Below are 16,572 nucleotides of genomic sequence, written 5' to 3'. Positions count from 1 at the left end.
TAGCGGAGTTTGGTGGTGAATTGGGATGAGGTGTGTGGTGCAAGAGAAGATGTTGATAGCGCCAAGCTAATTCATTTGGTAGTATATGTTTTAGGCTGGTTTCTCTGTGGGCCCCTGGGCTTCCAACCATTAAGCTTGACTACGAATTTTGCGATACTGAAGCTTTTGTTAGCCTGTGAGCTACTACTCCATGAAAGGCATGAGAAAGTCAGTCCACCATGTTTCATCTTGGGTTTGGCTGAACTAAAACAAAATAAACAAGTGCCCTCTCGGATGAACCAACCACGCTTTTAGTCTACCAACCCAAGACCTTATCTTTTCCCCGAGACCTCGACTTGACCAGCCGGACCCAATGTCAATGTTTGGAAAGGAAAGGCGTCAAATTGTCAATATCAGCCGGGGAAATGGCAATTAGTGACATTCAACCGTTACAGTCCCATCCCATGTACACAGTCATTTCCTCACCTCCTCGTCTCTATCTCATCTCCGCCTCAGGGTCCTCTTTGTATTGGACCTAGTGACGGGGAGTCGACCCGGCAATGAAGATCATCCGAAGACGGTACGAGATGGGAATCCAGGGTCTCTGGTTCTGTATCAAGTTTTAGGTCAACGATATGGATTCCATGTACATCACCTACTCCCGTCGCGAGTAAGGTAATCGATCAGTCCCACCTACAGACTGCGCTATCCAGAGATTTTCAAAACCGACACCGGCGCCAACACGGACAGCACGGACAGGGTCTTCGTCCCTGAGCGCCCAAGGCGCCACACGAGATCGCCGATCCGAACTGGACTTTTCTATTCCGACCTAGTCTCGACTGAAAGATCCGTCGACAAAAGAGGAACAGACTACGGAGAGGCAGGTAGGTAGCCAGCCAGCCAGAGATATAGTAGTTACATCAAGAGCTCCTCCGGGAGGGAATCATGGCTAAGCTGTTGACGCGCCAGTGGCTGAGCCAGGTTTCACACAAGGTCCCGTGGGTCATACCATCAGTCTTTAGAAGGTTGACATAGTTCTTAGTTGAGGTTTCGGAGGATGAAGTTACAATTAAGTAGCAGCAATGAGGAGTGTCATGTCAAGTTAAACAAGTCAAGGTACTGTCAAGCCGCTGCTCCAAAGAAAGATATCACAGGCAAGATGAACGAGATATGTGGCAGCATTGTGTAAATTGTTGATCAATAGACCAAACTTCTAAATTGTACATGAATTGTTGTGAGGATGAGCGTCTGTCAATGACTGTGACCGGCACACTACTGTACTCGACATCTCTAAAAATCCAGCAACAGGCAAACGACAGACAAAGAATCAGAGTAAACACAAGAATATGGAAGAAGAAAGAAGAAAAAAGACAGACGCCTTCACCTTCATCTCCCACTGCTCTCAAGTGATACCGTCGTCCCGGCGAGCCTTCAGTTCCAGCTTCCAGCCGCACAGGATGATTACAACGAGTGTAAAGAACGGCAAGCCGCCAAGTTTTTATGGTGGTCGTTGTCGTTGGCAAACTCATCCATCACGATTCTGATGTGAGGTGAGGAGCCGCTCCCAAATGTTCTCAAAACCAAGTAATTTTTCCCCTCTCGCGCCAGTTGTGTCCATTGAATAAAGTCACCAGAAAGCCAAGTTCAACCAGCTGTGTCGCACAGTTGACTTTGGCGATGCATTGCAATTCTTCAAAAACAAGAAATCGATGAAATCAAATGTCCTCCCTAGTGTCGTGATGCGTAGCGAGGCTGTGGATATTGTTGATACAGGTATGGTGACGATGTGTAAATGCATTCATTATCGCTTGCACTGTTTTGTGTGAAGACTCCCTTTTACCCAAGGTTGTAACCTAAATGGAAAAATGTTCCGTGACCCAAATGCCATCGTCAAAATTGAGCGGATGGCCGAAGAAGAAGAAGGTCGTCAGCGTCGTATCGGGCATATGTCAAGATAATCGACTAGCTTTCTTGAGCATTTTGAATGATGTATGATTGATGGACCATTTAGTCAGAGCGCTTGCGCTTCTTCTTGCCCTGGTCGCTGCCCTCATCAGAGGACATTTCACTTGCACTGCCAGGAATCTCAGAGGCAATCTGGAACAGGACCTTGCCGTAGTTGCTGTAATCTTCGGCCGTAGGAGGGATCATGGAGGCATCATATGCGTGTGAGTCGTCATCAATGAGGTTCATGACGATGGCGCCGCTACCATGGGTTCGAGCATGCTGAGCCAGGTTGTCGCTTCTGGAGAACTTCTTGCCGCACTCGTTGCACTCGAAAGGCTTCTCTTGGGTGTGCAGAGAACGGTAGTGGCGCTTGAGGTGTTCCTGGCGGCGGAAGCGGCGGTTGCAGAGATCACAGACAAAGGTCTTTGAAGGGTCCTCGGTAAGGGACTGCTTACGACCGCGGCGGTTTGCAGGAGCGGGGAGAGGAGCAGGGGAACCCTCTGAGCCAGATGAGGCACCAGAGTCGCTAGCTTCAGCAGCCTGGTTGGAAGACTCCTGAGTGTTACCAGAGTCTGTGGCGGAGGCAGCCATGTTCATGACAGGGCCAGCGGTGCTCTCCTTGACGTGAGTCTTCTTGGTACGCTTGTCCTTGTGGCAGTCCTCGGACGCACAGGAGACTGGAGGGCTGGGATGAGAGGGAAACTGGAAGGCCTCGTTGTCGTCAAATGAAAGGTCCTCGTCGCCGATGAAGCTGCCGTGGCCAAGGGAAACAACCGAGGAGCCAGTGCAAGCCCGAGGTCGGGTGATGTCAGCAGAAGCAGTAGCAGGCTGCTCAGAGAGATTGACGAGGCTGTTGACGAAATCGTCCTCAGACTCGAAATCAGAAAAGTCTTCAAAGGTGGGGAGGCCGTGGGGAACAGTAGGGTTGAAGTCAAAAGACTGAGCAGCAATCTTGGGCTCAACCTTGATCTCGTCGAGAGCGAATTCAGGGGCTAGGGTGCTGTTGATGGCACCAGTACCGACAGTCAGATTCCTTGGGTCGCAGAAGTCGACGTCCAAATCCGGTGTAGAGACGGAGCGGGCATAAGGTGCGGGTGAGGGAGACAGAGACGGGGTGGACACGAGGTCGCTGGCGGTGTTGCTAAGAGAGGGAACCTTGCCGAGTTGAGATTGAAGGTACACTATCATTGCACAGTTAGTCTCCATCAGGTCATTCCCGTGTTTGCTCCACCGCTCAGGTACTGGGACAGCGCACTGCAGGTCTGCGCCTCAAAAGGTGATTGGGCCGAGATAGCGATAGCCAACGTCAGCACCACCATCTTTCCCGCTACCAGGCCCAAAAATAGGCTCAAGCCGAGCTTGCGGCACAATACCATTGTACGATCCGGTAATTGGAGGCTTTGAGATAAAAGTAAACTTACCAGGTGTCATTGGGGGAGATCCGCAGTTGGACCAGTCGAGTACTGCAGTCTCAACAGGCTCGAGAGCCTCCTTGAAGCCATCGATACCATCCAGTCCAGAAAACATGGGGTTCATCGGGGTCTGGAGCACCTCGCAGGCGCTGGGGCTGCCAATGGTACTGCCAGAGGTCGACAGAGGTGGTGTCGAAGGAAAGTACGAGTTCTCGTACAGCTCATTCTCCAACAAAATGGCGGGCTTATGCGACATGGGCTGTGGCGAGGCAGTAGGAGTCATGACGGCTGGGCCATTGCTGTACAGAGTGGGGGGCTGAGAGTTGCTGGCTGAGCTGGGTCGCGAGTAGACTGGAGTTGAAGGCAGTGTAGGAACCATGGGATACATATGCATTTGTTGCTGAGCAAAGTGTTGTCGCATATCATGCTTGGACTCAGGGTTGTAGAAGTAGAAGGGAGCTTGGCCGACGGCCTGGGGCATCATTGTGGAATCCATTTCTATACAAGACTGTCATGTCAGCCAAATCTCTATCGTCTGGTATTTGCAGGATTCCACAAACCTTTAGAGTTGGCTGTGGTGTTAGCGGGTTGGAGGGTTTAGATATTAAGTTGGTATTGGTGTATGTATAGTTTGCTTGACTGGCAATCGGCCTAATGAAGGTGTGGTGTTCGGTTCCTTTTGTGGTGTTCCAAAGAGTGGACAACGAGTTGAGACTCGGTATTAGGTGCGTGGATTGGGGACGTTCTTGTTGTACATGAAAGGTCTGAAGTCTAGTCCAAGGTAGTTGAAGCAAGCACAAGAGATTTATCAAGTATATCGAGAGTGCCGCAAGAGGTGGTTATAATGAATGTGAGGGACTCTCGAGGAACGAGGATATCCAGCAAATAAGAACGATTCACAAAAGAAGGAAGAACTTGGTATAAAAGAGAAGAGAGTATTACAGAGATCCGACGCGGTTGTCGATCATACCTTTCGATGAGGAGGGAAACGAAGGATGGACAAGCACGGGGACGTGGAGTGATAAGTACTGACGACGAGGACTGGCGTATTCACACCAGATGTGCTCGATAGGCAGTCAGTTAGAAAACCCTCCATGTCGTGTCTCAATCACCAAGCCAGGGTCAGAGAGCTGTGGATCTTGATCCACCACCACCACATCCCATCCTCTGGATCCACCACCCTCACTCTTTGGTTCAAAGGCCTGTCACTCGCAATCTGTCCCACGCCCACACACGCCCTCAAGGGCCCAGCGGCGGACCAGACGGCAGAGTGCCCCCAGGCCCCTGTCAAAGCACCCAAGTCATGTCTGGGGCAAGGGAAACATGAGGTGCGGGCCTGGGCATCCCTGGTCGTCTTCAACTTAAGCCCATGGGCATACTAAGCATGGCAGTCTTGCCAGTACGGGCCATGGGGCCACGGCTCCCCATCCACACCACTATGGCGCAGCCACTGGCTTTTCTAATTCTGGACGGTACCTCGAGGCTATCCGTCGCCGGATGGCCCGCCGCGGTATGAGAGTAGCCCCCGAAGCCTATCCAGTCCCAACTTTGTACACCAATGCAACAACCCATGCGCCGACTGAATAACGAGCTCGGCCATAAAGTAGTGGATAAGGTATGGATGTTCATGTGGATGCTTGTATGGAAGGATGGGATGGCACGAAAAATCAAAAGCTTGCAATAGAGGGTCCTCGGTCGCTTGTGCAAGACCTGTGCGAGTGTGCACAAGTCCCATGTCTTGTCTCTGGTGTCTCGTTCTTCTGTAGTCTGTCATATTTTTCCCTTTTTGACTATTTGTTGGTTGGCTTGCGTACGCGCTTGGTGTGTGATGTGTGTGTTCATCACCCACAAACCCGAGTCCAGCATAGCATAATCCAGCCCTCCGACGAACGGAATGAATACCACAGCCGCCATTAATGATGAGCACATCGCAATGCACATTTCTCACATCCCTCGTCTTATCCCTTCCATTTGTTTGGGCTCCCATCAACCAGTGGGGTCCCGAGGATGGCAGACACGCCGCGAGTTATGCGATGACCCTGGACAAAGTGCGCGCCATGGTGCAATACCACTCGCCTTGAGCGGCCTCCCTACCCCCAGGTGGCACGCAAACCGCAAACCGCGTCACAGAAACTGCATAATCCCGTTCACTGATAGGATAGTGCCTTGGCGAGTCGCCATGCATCAAGATGCATTAGACTCGCCGCGCCTCATTGTAACAGAATAATAAATAACTTGTATGCTAAGTTCATAATGAGGATTGGGCACGTCCATAATGGGCCCTGGCCGTGCACAACTCCAAAACTGTCCACTCGGAACAACGTTGTGCACCTCCTCATGTCCGCTTTTGCCATTACACAGTCGACGGCGCCGATATGCACGCTTCCATTCGCCGGGCTATGGTATCACCTCCACCCGATGCATCTCTGGATGTGCTATGTAAGGTACAGGCGACGCTTGCTTCATTTCCAGACCTGTTAGGTTGGCTGATCACCTCGGCGCGGTCTCTGGCAGACTACTCGACTCTGTGGAGCGTTCGACGTCACCCATCCCGTCAAAGCAGCCGTCGTTGTTTCATCCTGGTAGTCCAAGGTTAGAAGGAGCCTGTGGTGATGACTGGCCGCTTCGGTCTCTGGTTGGACACAAGCTCGTAAGTATAGATGACGATATGGAGCGAGATGCCTCGTTGGTGGACGGCTTGGTCAATCATGGTTGAATATAGCTGGAAGTTTGAAATAACGAGTGAAAGCCAGACCTTTGATGACACAATAGGTCGGTAGTCCTTGAGAGAAACGGGCGCCTGATTGATTTTTGGCCGAACTTATCCGTTGCTGTTTTGCTGTTTTTTTCCGAGATCCAAGTCTCTGATATGATTGCTTATTGCTAGGCATCTTTGAGTTCCTGGTTGGTTCTTTTCTCTACAGTGATTACCTCGCCTTGCCTATCAGTTCGCATGTCTTGCTTGACTCGCATCATGCACCGCAATGCTGTAACAGCTCGTTGTCAGCATGTAAAGATACCCATCTCGGTCAAAATCCATCCTGTGCTTCAGGACGAGCCAAGTTACCATCTCAATATAAAAGCGATGCCACTAAATTCGACAACTTGGGGTTGAAGAGACAAGCAATCGTCGTGTGGGGTCACTAAACTGGTCCGCGCTGTACCCAAAAGTGTTATCGGTGCCCAGAATAGTCAATAGGTTGGCTTGGGAATGCCACACAGCCCCGTTGAGATGAGAATTAATTTTATGCGGCAAGCCCGGTTGCGCTCTTTGACGTCTCATCACCCAATACCTCTGCATAAAAACTGGACGGGACGGAGCGCCAGCGGCACCTACCCAGTTAGGTCAAGCTGCTACCGAGGGGTACGAGGTGATGGATAGCAACGACTCACTAATGCAACTTTAGCATCTCGTACCTGAACTGAGCTGAACTTACATTATTCTCTGTAACACCAGCATACATATGACCCAGTATGTTGGCGCTGCGCGCGCCAGTTGAGTCGTGGATGAGAACACCTAGTGGGCGATCTATTGCGTATAGCGTATGACGATGGGCGACAGCGAAGCTGGAGCTGCATTGCGTAAGTGCTATGCCCTTCAGGTACCAGGAACGTCGACTGCTGCACTGCAGGCACAGCTTTCCGTCCTTTCGAATTACGTTGTGCAGGACACAGCTGTATCAGGGTGGGGGTGTTTATCCATGCTTAATCGAAGGTATCGTTGGCCACTGTTCTACGAAGCTTCTCTCCATTATGCTGTTGGGGCTACCTATATGGAAGGGTTCAATATCGTTGCTTCGGTCATGCGATCGCCAACTAGGTAGGAACCTACTCTTACCTAAGGTAAGTGATAATTGGTATCTGCCTTCCGGAGGATAGAGTAATTTGACATGTTCAAACAAGGATAAGCATGACCCAGCCAACCGTCCTTTGTAGTGATAGGCTGTCAATTGGCCCAAGGGTCCAAAGGAAGCAACGACGGCTTCTAAATGTAACGTCAGAGAAGCATCCCAGCTTCCACGTCCCAGGATAAGGGCTGGTCGGTACCCGGACTGTCAGAATCCTACCCAGCAAACCCAAAGTCCTGAATGTCCACATCCATCTCATCCCGTCACTGCGTACAATCCATGACCCTGGAGACTGACGTCCGGCCCCCAACCCGACCAATTGTCAACAACTTCCCGTCCCTTCTTGGGAAGGTTCTATGCGATCGAGTCTTGGCTTCTTGCTTCGTCCCGCCTGGCCTGGGCGTTCAAATGCGCCTGTTCGCTGTCTGGACCTTGCCCAGGCTGCCTCTATTACTCCAGTTGTCTCTTCAACCACTATCCGTACTCAGTAGCTATGTACGGTCCACCTCAATGCCCCAATCATTTGCGGTCTAAGAGCACTATGGACATCTAAATACGCCACAGATTCAGCTCCCCTGCTCCCCCAATCGCCATGGGCGCACGAACAAGCCAGTGCACGCTGGGTAGTGCAGCTCGGTCATCTGTGCCATACTGCAATAGGCTGTTGGCAACGACATCGAGTCAAGCAACTTCATATCAGGAACAACAGTCACAATGGCACCGCGGCCAATGACTTACGACAGTATGTAACTACCACACTCATGCTTGTTGTAACCGTGATGGTCAAAGAGCCAGAATTGACTCGCCTAGAACGGTGCCTTCCTGTTCCAGCTTGCTGGATATAGTTCGTCTCACCATTGCGCCCACAGCGAGTCAGAATAGGTATCAGATCAGGCAGGCCGCATGGTGAAAACCGCTCAGATCGAGATCTGCACTAACACGGACGATTCTAATATGGTGTTCGGGAACACTATGGTTTCGATTCCCTGATGCGTCCGGCATTCTCTCTCGTGCCAAAGCGTCTGTCATCCCAACTTTGACCTCCTCTCAAGGGTTCGGTCGTCCTCAATGTTCATGGCATCTACATGAAATGATGAACGGTCGCCTCTTCCCGCAACCCAAGCATCTGCGCAGCAGCAAAAGCTCCATTTAGATCATATGAATCCTCAACGGGAAGCCGGGACCAGGGTCCCTTTTCCCGTCGGTATCCAAATTGAATGAGAGAAATTTCGCCTAATGTCTTACTTCAACTAGAATATGAAAAGGGCAGCCGAGCAGTAATTTGAGCTCTCTAGCAAATCAAGCACCAAGCGACTGCTATGGCAGAAAGCACCCTGTTAGTATCCGTACATACATGGTTTCCAATACTCTGGGACACCTGGCCCCGGACGGAAATGTCCCCGAATTGTTACAGACTCCAAACGGAGCAATTGCCAGGTTGCTTATATGAGGCTCCATGACCACAGGTCAATACATACAGAACCATGCGATAAACCGCCCCAGAATCCGGCTTTGATTTAGCCTCGGTCGGAAGCTCGACGTTCCAGAAGGTCCCAAACCTTCGGTGCGGAACCCTTCAATCGTCAAACTTATCTTGGACAAGTGAAACACTTTGGTGATCAATACTGTACACGATAAATGAGTGTACTCCAACGCACACTCGTTCTTGGCATTGACAATAGCTCGTGAGATGTCCTCCAAGCTTGTCTCGCCTTCTTACGGCTTCCGTTGGATGTCTCTGATACGAATGTTTCTACCCGTGTTTCCGCCTCACTATCTAAAAGTCAGCCGTGGTTTGACCCACCATACTCGATCATCTCCTCTCGTCAAGGACGCGACGTTACGGACCAGCGTAGTGGATAACTAATAATTTCTAACCTTGCCTATTATGAACGGCATGACCGAATTGTGACCGTCCGCCGATGCCAGGCTAGAGCTTCGGGTGGTGTCCCATTGGCCATCATAAGGGTATTCCTCAAACCTGAAACCCTAGCTGATGCACAAAGTCGCTGTGCTGACTGTGGTGCTATGCTTTGGGGTTGTATTAGCCAGGAACATTTCATACGAGGATGGCATTATGTGGAATAGTGCATGGGTCACTTGCTCAAATAAGCACATTGGACGCCTCCCAACGCACAATCAAGGCACAAATCGACTTCTCATTTCCTGATGCAAGCCACATATGCACAAGCACCTGAGCTCGCACATGCACAGGAGGATCCATATTCCTGATGTTTTAGCCCAAAGATGAACTCGGTCTTGTGTCCCTAGGTCAGTACTTGTGCGTGCTTATGCATACGAGCGCCCGCAGGGTGTACGTCTGTAGGTACTCCGTACAAGTCTCGGTCCTCCAAATGCAGAGCCATACAGACCTTCTCGCACGTCTCAATGAACTATTCTCAGCAAAGACACTTACCCATGCCAAATTCCTGAAGATCTTCACCACTAAACCCGTCATTATCCTTCTGCCGATTCGAAGCTGCCACAGACTTTGGGCTATGATCGTATACATTTGTTTCGTTTGATCAATTCCTCCAGGTGTCTCCCACAGTACTTGGGGTTCTCCTCATTCCCTCAATGTTCTTGATAAACCGAGCATTTCATCTTTCCTGTCAGGTAGTAGTCATCCATGAAAATGGCCTCCAACAGCCGGGCAACTAACGATTCTGGGGTGCTTGCTAGGTCCTCAAGGATCCGTTGACAGTTCGGGTCAGCTCTTGTGGGCAAGTTCGTGTCGTTAGTAGGGCGACCCCCTCGTTGGCCCATGTCAACTTATTGGTGGCAACTCTTGGTACCTTGCATGACAACGTTCCAAACTGATGCAGAAACATAACAGACAGGGCTTTTTTTCCAAGCGACCGCCACCGTTATGCAGGAACAAGAACAAGAAAAGCCAATTGTGGCTGTCACACAAACAGTTTCCTAGCAAACCGTTTTGATAGAGTGTATGGCTTTGTGCCGCGAACAAACATATTCAGACCTCTCAGATTGCAAAAGAACAAGGTCCTGCCTTTGCCTAAGGCGTCGCATCGTATATATTCCTAGATCACATTGAATTATAGCTCACCAGAAAGAGATCACCAACTGCGTCAACCAGCTATGTACAAGACAGCGAAATTGACAGGGTTTATTTCAACATGGCTGTTCATGGTTTCTGGCCCAGCTTAAAAGATTTCTCAGCGCACCATTGTGGCCCATCTTGAGCGATGACCCCAGAAATGCAAACAGTAGTCACCATAGGCCACTTGCAAACATGATATCAGTGGCAAGCGACTACGTTGAAGAGTTTTGGGCTATTGGGCCGCCCGTCAGTCTATGCTCGCTCGAGTTATCAGCTCCACTGATCCTCTTTGTGGGCCTTTTGCAGACTCTCTTCACCTTACAGGTCTCTGTAAGAACGTGCTCTGAAGCTATCGACACCGCCGTCGTGCAGAGACCACAAGATGGTACAGGCCCTGAACATTGAGGGCATCGACAGCTCCATCGTCTTGTTAGTGGCAGGCTCTGGTCTCGCGGAGCCGGGTGTCGACATCCCTGGTGCAGCAGCGGATGTGCAAGCTTGGCCGAGTTGGATATCAGTGGGAGCTAACCACTTTCGAGAGCGAGGCAAAAGAGAGGATCCGACGTGTTGGATTCGTTTTGTTCCGCGAGCCACCAACTACGCCTAACCACCCCAGACTGTAGGCAATCTGAATCCGTGTCCGCGGCTGCCAGGGCTTGCGAGAGAGCGTTCTCGCATTGAGAATCCCAAATGCCTTTCCGCCGTGGCACAACATTCTGAATATGTATTTCCTCAATGAACAAAACTAATCATTGATATTCGTCTAGAGAAGCGGACATTTCAAGGTGTGCAGTCAATTCTCACAATCAAACCTCTCGACTCATCTGTCAGTACCATCATGAGGTCCCGGCACATCGTCTCTGGGAGGCGAGTTGCTTGGCTTCACCTGGGCCTGGGTCAACCGTACCGTCTAGGAGTGGATGGGACCCTGATGGGCGGTAGAACAAGGGGTGTCCCTGGCGGTTCCACTCCGTCAGGGGATCCCCTGTTTCGAGATGGACTGGCGGGACTCGTTGGAGATTTGGCAACGGCCCGGATAGGTAGCCGTGTGGCCAGCCAGTCTCGTTGATAAGGTCCCCGGAGACTTAGGCTGTAATAATCCCTGTCCTCCGGCCTTTGGGACGCTCCCCGGATTTCAGCCCGGCCAAATACAGTCTCGAACGAATCAATATGCTGGTTGTTCAGCCCGGACCCTTCCTACTGGCATGATTCTGGAAGATCACCTCTCAGGACTCAGATTGTTCACAAACAGACAGTGTCTGACTTAGTTTGGTGCTAGCCAGTCCCAAAGAGTGTCGTCGTCCCGTGTTAATTGACCGGAGTCAAATCTATAGTTCAGCTTGATGAAAATCATGAGTTAATGCTAGTGGCTACGTGTGAACGACCCGTCCAGGCCATCTCATGGTTCTCGTCTTTGCTAAAAGGTGGTGTCGTCGTGGCAAACCTCTTGGGCTGGCAGATGTTCGGTGTGAGACGATGCCTGAATTATCAGAGGGTAGTAAGAGCATGTCAGATACTGATCAACAACGTTTGTCTTACGTCCCCAGGCCCAGGACACCCGGCAATCCAACGCGTTCATGCACCCAGCATGAGAATTAGTGGGGTTACCTTGTCACACCCGCGGCTCTTCAAACCAAACTCGCAGACTGGCCTTTGACTGGAGAAGTGGCTGGCTAGACCCGTGATGCAGAATCGGACGTGCCTGACTGGTGATAATTGTACATGGGCGGTTCGATTTGACTGTTCCGTCAATGAAAGTCGATATGAATGGTTGGCCCACTCAACCGCGAGTCATCTCAAGAGCGTGATACCACAGAGATAAAATGAGGAACCGTCTGTGTGGAGGACTGGAGAAAGTTCAAAATCAGCTGGTGGCCGGGGCACCCCTGGCTGGATGGTAACCGGAACCAACGCTAACAATACTTACCTTGTCCAAGACGACTGGCCATTCCGCCGACCATGTCCTTGGGACTTCTCGAAGGTTTCACATCGCACCCCAGCATCGCGAAGGATCATACCTCGACGCTCGAGAAGATGAACTGGTAGTCGGATTGAGTTCCTATCAATCCATGTTGACGATCTACTACGGTATGGAGCGGGAGGTCAAGAGCCTCGGTCCATACGAGTCAAAGCAAGTTTCTTTGTGGTTTGTTTGATGCAAGACATTTTGCATTGCTGTTGATGGAGCACTTTGAGCTTCACCATCGAGCACAACATCCACCTAATGGGAATAGATCCTTCCGGGGTACGTGTGATACGAGCGAGATACAAAGGCCAAAACGAAACAGCGATTCTGCCTCAACCCTATCCAGCAAGCCTTTGGTCTTTGGTACAGTCTACAATGCTAGTACGGCCTGTCAATGTGAGTAGTCTGGTGGCCTTCCCGTCAACCTTATCAACCAACACCGCACGGTCTTGGGCATGCCCTCGATGAAAGCTGCCAAACTACCAACCCACGTGGAACAGGCTTGAGATGCTGTCGGGGTCAATGGCGGACCTTGGGCTCCGTGCGTGACTTGAATCTACTGCAATGAATTGAATGTAATTGGGATGCATGCTTCATGAGACCCTCGGTATGGATCGAGAGGTTGGATTGCCTACCTACTAAGTCAACCAGCCTCACTTTGTTGGACTATTATTTGATGTTGCACCTGCAGAGGGTCCGCAATTTCGCAGCGTTATGGTTGATAAACCAAACGAACGCGAAGCTCGACTACCTATGCATTAGTGTGCAGCAATCACTGAATAGCTCGATACCTCGCACAAGAGGCAATGGTTTAGCTTGCGATGCAATGTACTGTATTGCAATGATCAGCAACAATAAGGAAGAAGTAAATTTTTCAAGGATGTGAGAAGACGGGAACGGACCCCGGTGGCATCTCTTTTCATGTGACAACTACCGACAATTGGAAAGAAAAAAGAAAATCTCAGCGCCTGGTGGTTTCACGCTCAAGGATTGATACTTTGCTACCACCATAGCCTAGCCCACAAGCATGAGAAAAAGCAAAGCAAAGAGAAACGGCTCGTCACCTCATTGCAAGCCTTTCCTGTTTGCCTCTGTCTCTATCTGTACATACCTCCCTCTTCTCACTTCTCACACCGCATGGAAGGGCAGTGTCTGTCTCAGGTATGGGTGTACCTGGAGTGGGTGGAAGATTGATTGCCTTGCCTCTGAGTCTGAGCCCGTCCGTCCGTCCCACCCCTGGCGAGCAAGCATATGAATCTAGGATTCTCTCTTTCTTATTATGCGTCTATGCGTTGACGGCTCGCCTCCGTCAGAGTCAATAGGTGCCTGTGCGTAATGGGTCTTTACGAACGTTTTTATGCCTTTGCCTGGTTCTCTGAGACGAAGCGGAGGCTCAATACGACGGTGCAATTCAAATCGAATCTGGCGAAACCCGAATATTTCAAAATAGCATGATGACTTGGGGATATTCATGGACGAACTATACCAGTCTCGGGATAAGATGGCAAGCTCTTTAATTATCGTTTGTCACTGATGGATATATCCATCCATTGATGCGCACGGCAGCTCCGGGCCAACCCGTATGAGATGAACGGACGTGCGGTCCGCAGGAGTCCGATTGATGAGTCTAAGAGCAACGGCTCAATGCCCAGACTAAGTTTAATGATGCCGATAGATGAGATGGTGTGTCATTTCGGCATAACAGTCTATCATTATTACCTATCTGTAATGATTGCGAGCGAGCGGGCTGCAGTGCAGATACAGATACAGAGTACCAATTCATCAACTTTGAACCCCCACTCAGCAGGTTGGTTGGAAGGATTCAGTTATGGCTTCACCATGTTTGCCTACCGAGAACTGATCGGCTAATTATTTGCTTTGTCTTGTCCTGTCCTGTTCTGCCTGCGCTGCTCTGTCCTGTCCTGGTTCGTCGTCTCTTTGCTTTTTACTCTCTCATTTCTGTGGCCTCTTTTCCCCCATCTAACGATTTTTAGTATTCTTTCTTTTTTCCCTCTCTATGTCATGTTTTCCTATGTCATCATATGATGTGATACATTACATATGACTTATGCGAGGGCCCATTTGCCATTCTCATGGTTGTGCACCTTAGACCTATCATGTCACGACCAACGAGTCTTGCCTAGATGAAGCGGTCACGGATCACGGACTGTGTCTAATGCATGTCGCATGCCCGGAAAATGTCAGGTTTGGCCTCAACAGTGTGGGTTGAGGGACAAGTAACGCAACATGACACGAGGCCGAGACAAAGGTTTAGATTTGCTCAGCTGAAGATGAAACGATCGAGCCAATGACGAGGGGACAAAAAAGCGTTAGAGATATCCGAGTGGATGTCTGAAACATGTCGAATAAGTAAGTGTTTGACGTCAAATACTGGAGTTCAGTGACACAGATGTATCAATGATACGGATTTGGGTTTTCAATATCAACTTTTGCATGCCTCCACAGTTTACACAACATGTCGAGCTTTGTCAACTAGCCGATGAGCAAACTGACTTGGATCTACCAAGCCAAGCAGCTTCGTCTTCATACATGATTAGTTCCATAACCTGCAGACAAAGCAACCACGGGCAGTTGGCTTCGGAGTGCTCTGTGGGGTTAGGGCATGCAGGATTCGAGAAGTGGTGAGGACGATATGCGAGGGTGGGGAATCGACTGTCTCTCACTGCGGGATAAGCAGTAGGGGAGAGGAATATCCCCGAATGGCCTCATGTGGCGGCGAGGCACGGAAGGAGAAGCAAGGGATCACGGTGAATCGATCGGGATCAAGGAGGGGGAGGGTTCTGTACCGTTGGGAATGTTTATGCCCACCAGACGCGACGTACGGTAGAGTGGCGGTCACTTGTGATATATGCGAGGGATAACATAAAAGGTCTTTTGAAAAAGGTTTCACGGCGGATCTGGGGATGCTGATTGGGTGCTGCCTTTGTTGACAGGTCGTGAATCAGATTTTGGACCTGCATCTGCTTGGTCAGCTCGACTGCGAGGGCAGCGTTTGTGCAGTGAAATGTTGTCATGATGCTCCATAACAGACGCATAATGGAGTTGGCATATAGATACCTATCATGGACACGAACGGAATGGAATTGATCATCTATCTGTCGTCAGATGGGATGGCTCTAGTGTAGGGTGAGTGTGGCTCCGCCCTTCGTTTTTCTTTTCTCTATGTCTTTTCTGGCTCACTTGCATTCTCTTTGCTTATCTGTCTCGCCCATGAGCTTAGACTCGACCCAGTTTAGCACCTGTAGGTAAGTAGTTTTTGAAGGGAAGCAAAGTTTATGTTGATGCGGGGGTCTTACTGATTTGGTTTTTTCCTCGTCAACTTTCTTATTTTACGTCTTCCCCCACTTGCTGGGTGGTCAAAATGTCGGTGACTCGATTGCCTGCCGTCGGTGTAGGTGATGGATGCACTTCTATGTATGTCATCCCAATCGCGATGACTTCCCAGATGGATGGTGTAGGGTACTTCACATCGACGGACGAGCGATTCGTACCATTCCAGCAAATTCTGAGGCAGAGAGGTGGAAGATGGTATGGAGGCTTATATGCGAGTGATGACGGTGCCAGAGATGATGCAAGGGCTGATCTGCGACATGGCTTACACGTGTTGGTCTTGGATCTGGTCTGGATAGAGTGGTTGTGGCTGTACGCTTTATGCGAGGGCGCGCATTTTAGAGTGTTTCGTGAGACAAAAGATCTAGCCCTAACATGCCAGTAGATTGACGATCGATTCTGATTGAGTGATGGCGATTTAGACTTCAGTAAGGGATGTTTCGTTGCATGCCGTTGCGAGGATCGAGATCAGTGCGAGACCAGTCTAGATGACCCTCGATGGTGTTGCGCAGCTTGTATTTCAAGATTTGCGTAGTTGATATGTGCGGGAGATATTGTCCTACTTATCTGAAACAAACACCTTTTCGTCTTCTTGACGTTGTACAAGTTGAGGTCGAGTCGGGCACTGAGAATGCGACATTGACATCACGACCTTGAATTAGCGGAGTGTTTTGTATATTGAAATGGATCATGGCGAGATTTTTGGTGTGAACTTGACGTTTCACCAAATAACTTCTGTTGATTGTTTGGTGTCGAGAACTCGGTGAGTACAAAAAGTTACATGTTATTAGTCTTACAGGCCTAGAAATAGTGAGGACCCTAACACATATACCATGCCGATGCTATACAAGCCTGTTGAAGATTGACGACGTCAAATACTCCAAGTCAGCAACGTTTAACCCGTATACCATCCAGACTCTTATCATGTCAAGTGGTGATATGAGCTCATGTCCAGGCACCACCACGGTATAGGGTAATCAAAGTTTCAACAACGGTGCCAGGATCCCG

The 16,572-nt window shown here is 50.0% G+C and overlaps 2 protein-coding genes across 3 annotated transcripts; one reads left to right on the top strand and one right to left on the bottom strand.

Annotated features, from left to right (window-relative positions):
- Positions 1 to 877: 877 nt before the first annotated feature.
- Positions 878 to 4,750, bottom strand: FOIG_12212 (zinc finger protein MSN2/4). Of its 2 annotated transcripts, XM_031213054.1 has the most exons (3): positions 3,899 to 4,750; positions 3,348 to 3,836; positions 878 to 3,107 (listed from the first exon to the last, which is right to left on the bottom strand). In XM_031213054.1, exons 2-3 carry the CDS (start codon positions 3,832 to 3,834, stop codon positions 1,987 to 1,989), a joined length of 1,608 nt encoding a protein of 535 aa, XP_031057350.1. In that variant the 5' UTR covers positions 3,835 to 3,836; positions 3,899 to 4,750; the 3' UTR covers positions 878 to 1,986. The 2 variants fall into 2 exon arrangements, with proteins under 2 accessions (XP_031057350.1, XP_031057351.1); XM_031213055.1 differs by having other exon boundaries at positions 878 to 3,836.
- Positions 4,751 to 14,197: 9,447 nt separating this feature from the next.
- Positions 14,198 to 15,972, top strand: FOIG_12211 (uncharacterized protein). The gene is made up of 2 exons (XM_031213053.1): positions 14,198 to 15,360; positions 15,455 to 15,972. The coding sequence occupies exon 2, from the start codon at positions 15,596 to 15,598 to the stop codon at positions 15,947 to 15,949; it is 354 nt and encodes a 117-aa protein (XP_031057349.1). The 5' UTR covers positions 14,198 to 15,360; positions 15,455 to 15,595; the 3' UTR covers positions 15,950 to 15,972.
- The last annotated feature ends 600 nt before the right edge of the window (positions 15,973 to 16,572 follow it).

The sequence above is a fragment of the Fusarium odoratissimum genome (genome assembly GCF_000260195.1).
Source record: "Fusarium odoratissimum NRRL 54006 unplaced genomic scaffold supercont1.25, whole genome shotgun sequence".
NCBI classification, from domain to species: Eukaryota; Fungi; Ascomycota; class Sordariomycetes; order Hypocreales; family Nectriaceae; genus Fusarium; species Fusarium odoratissimum.
This window is presented reverse-complemented; position numbering and strand designations above follow the sequence as displayed.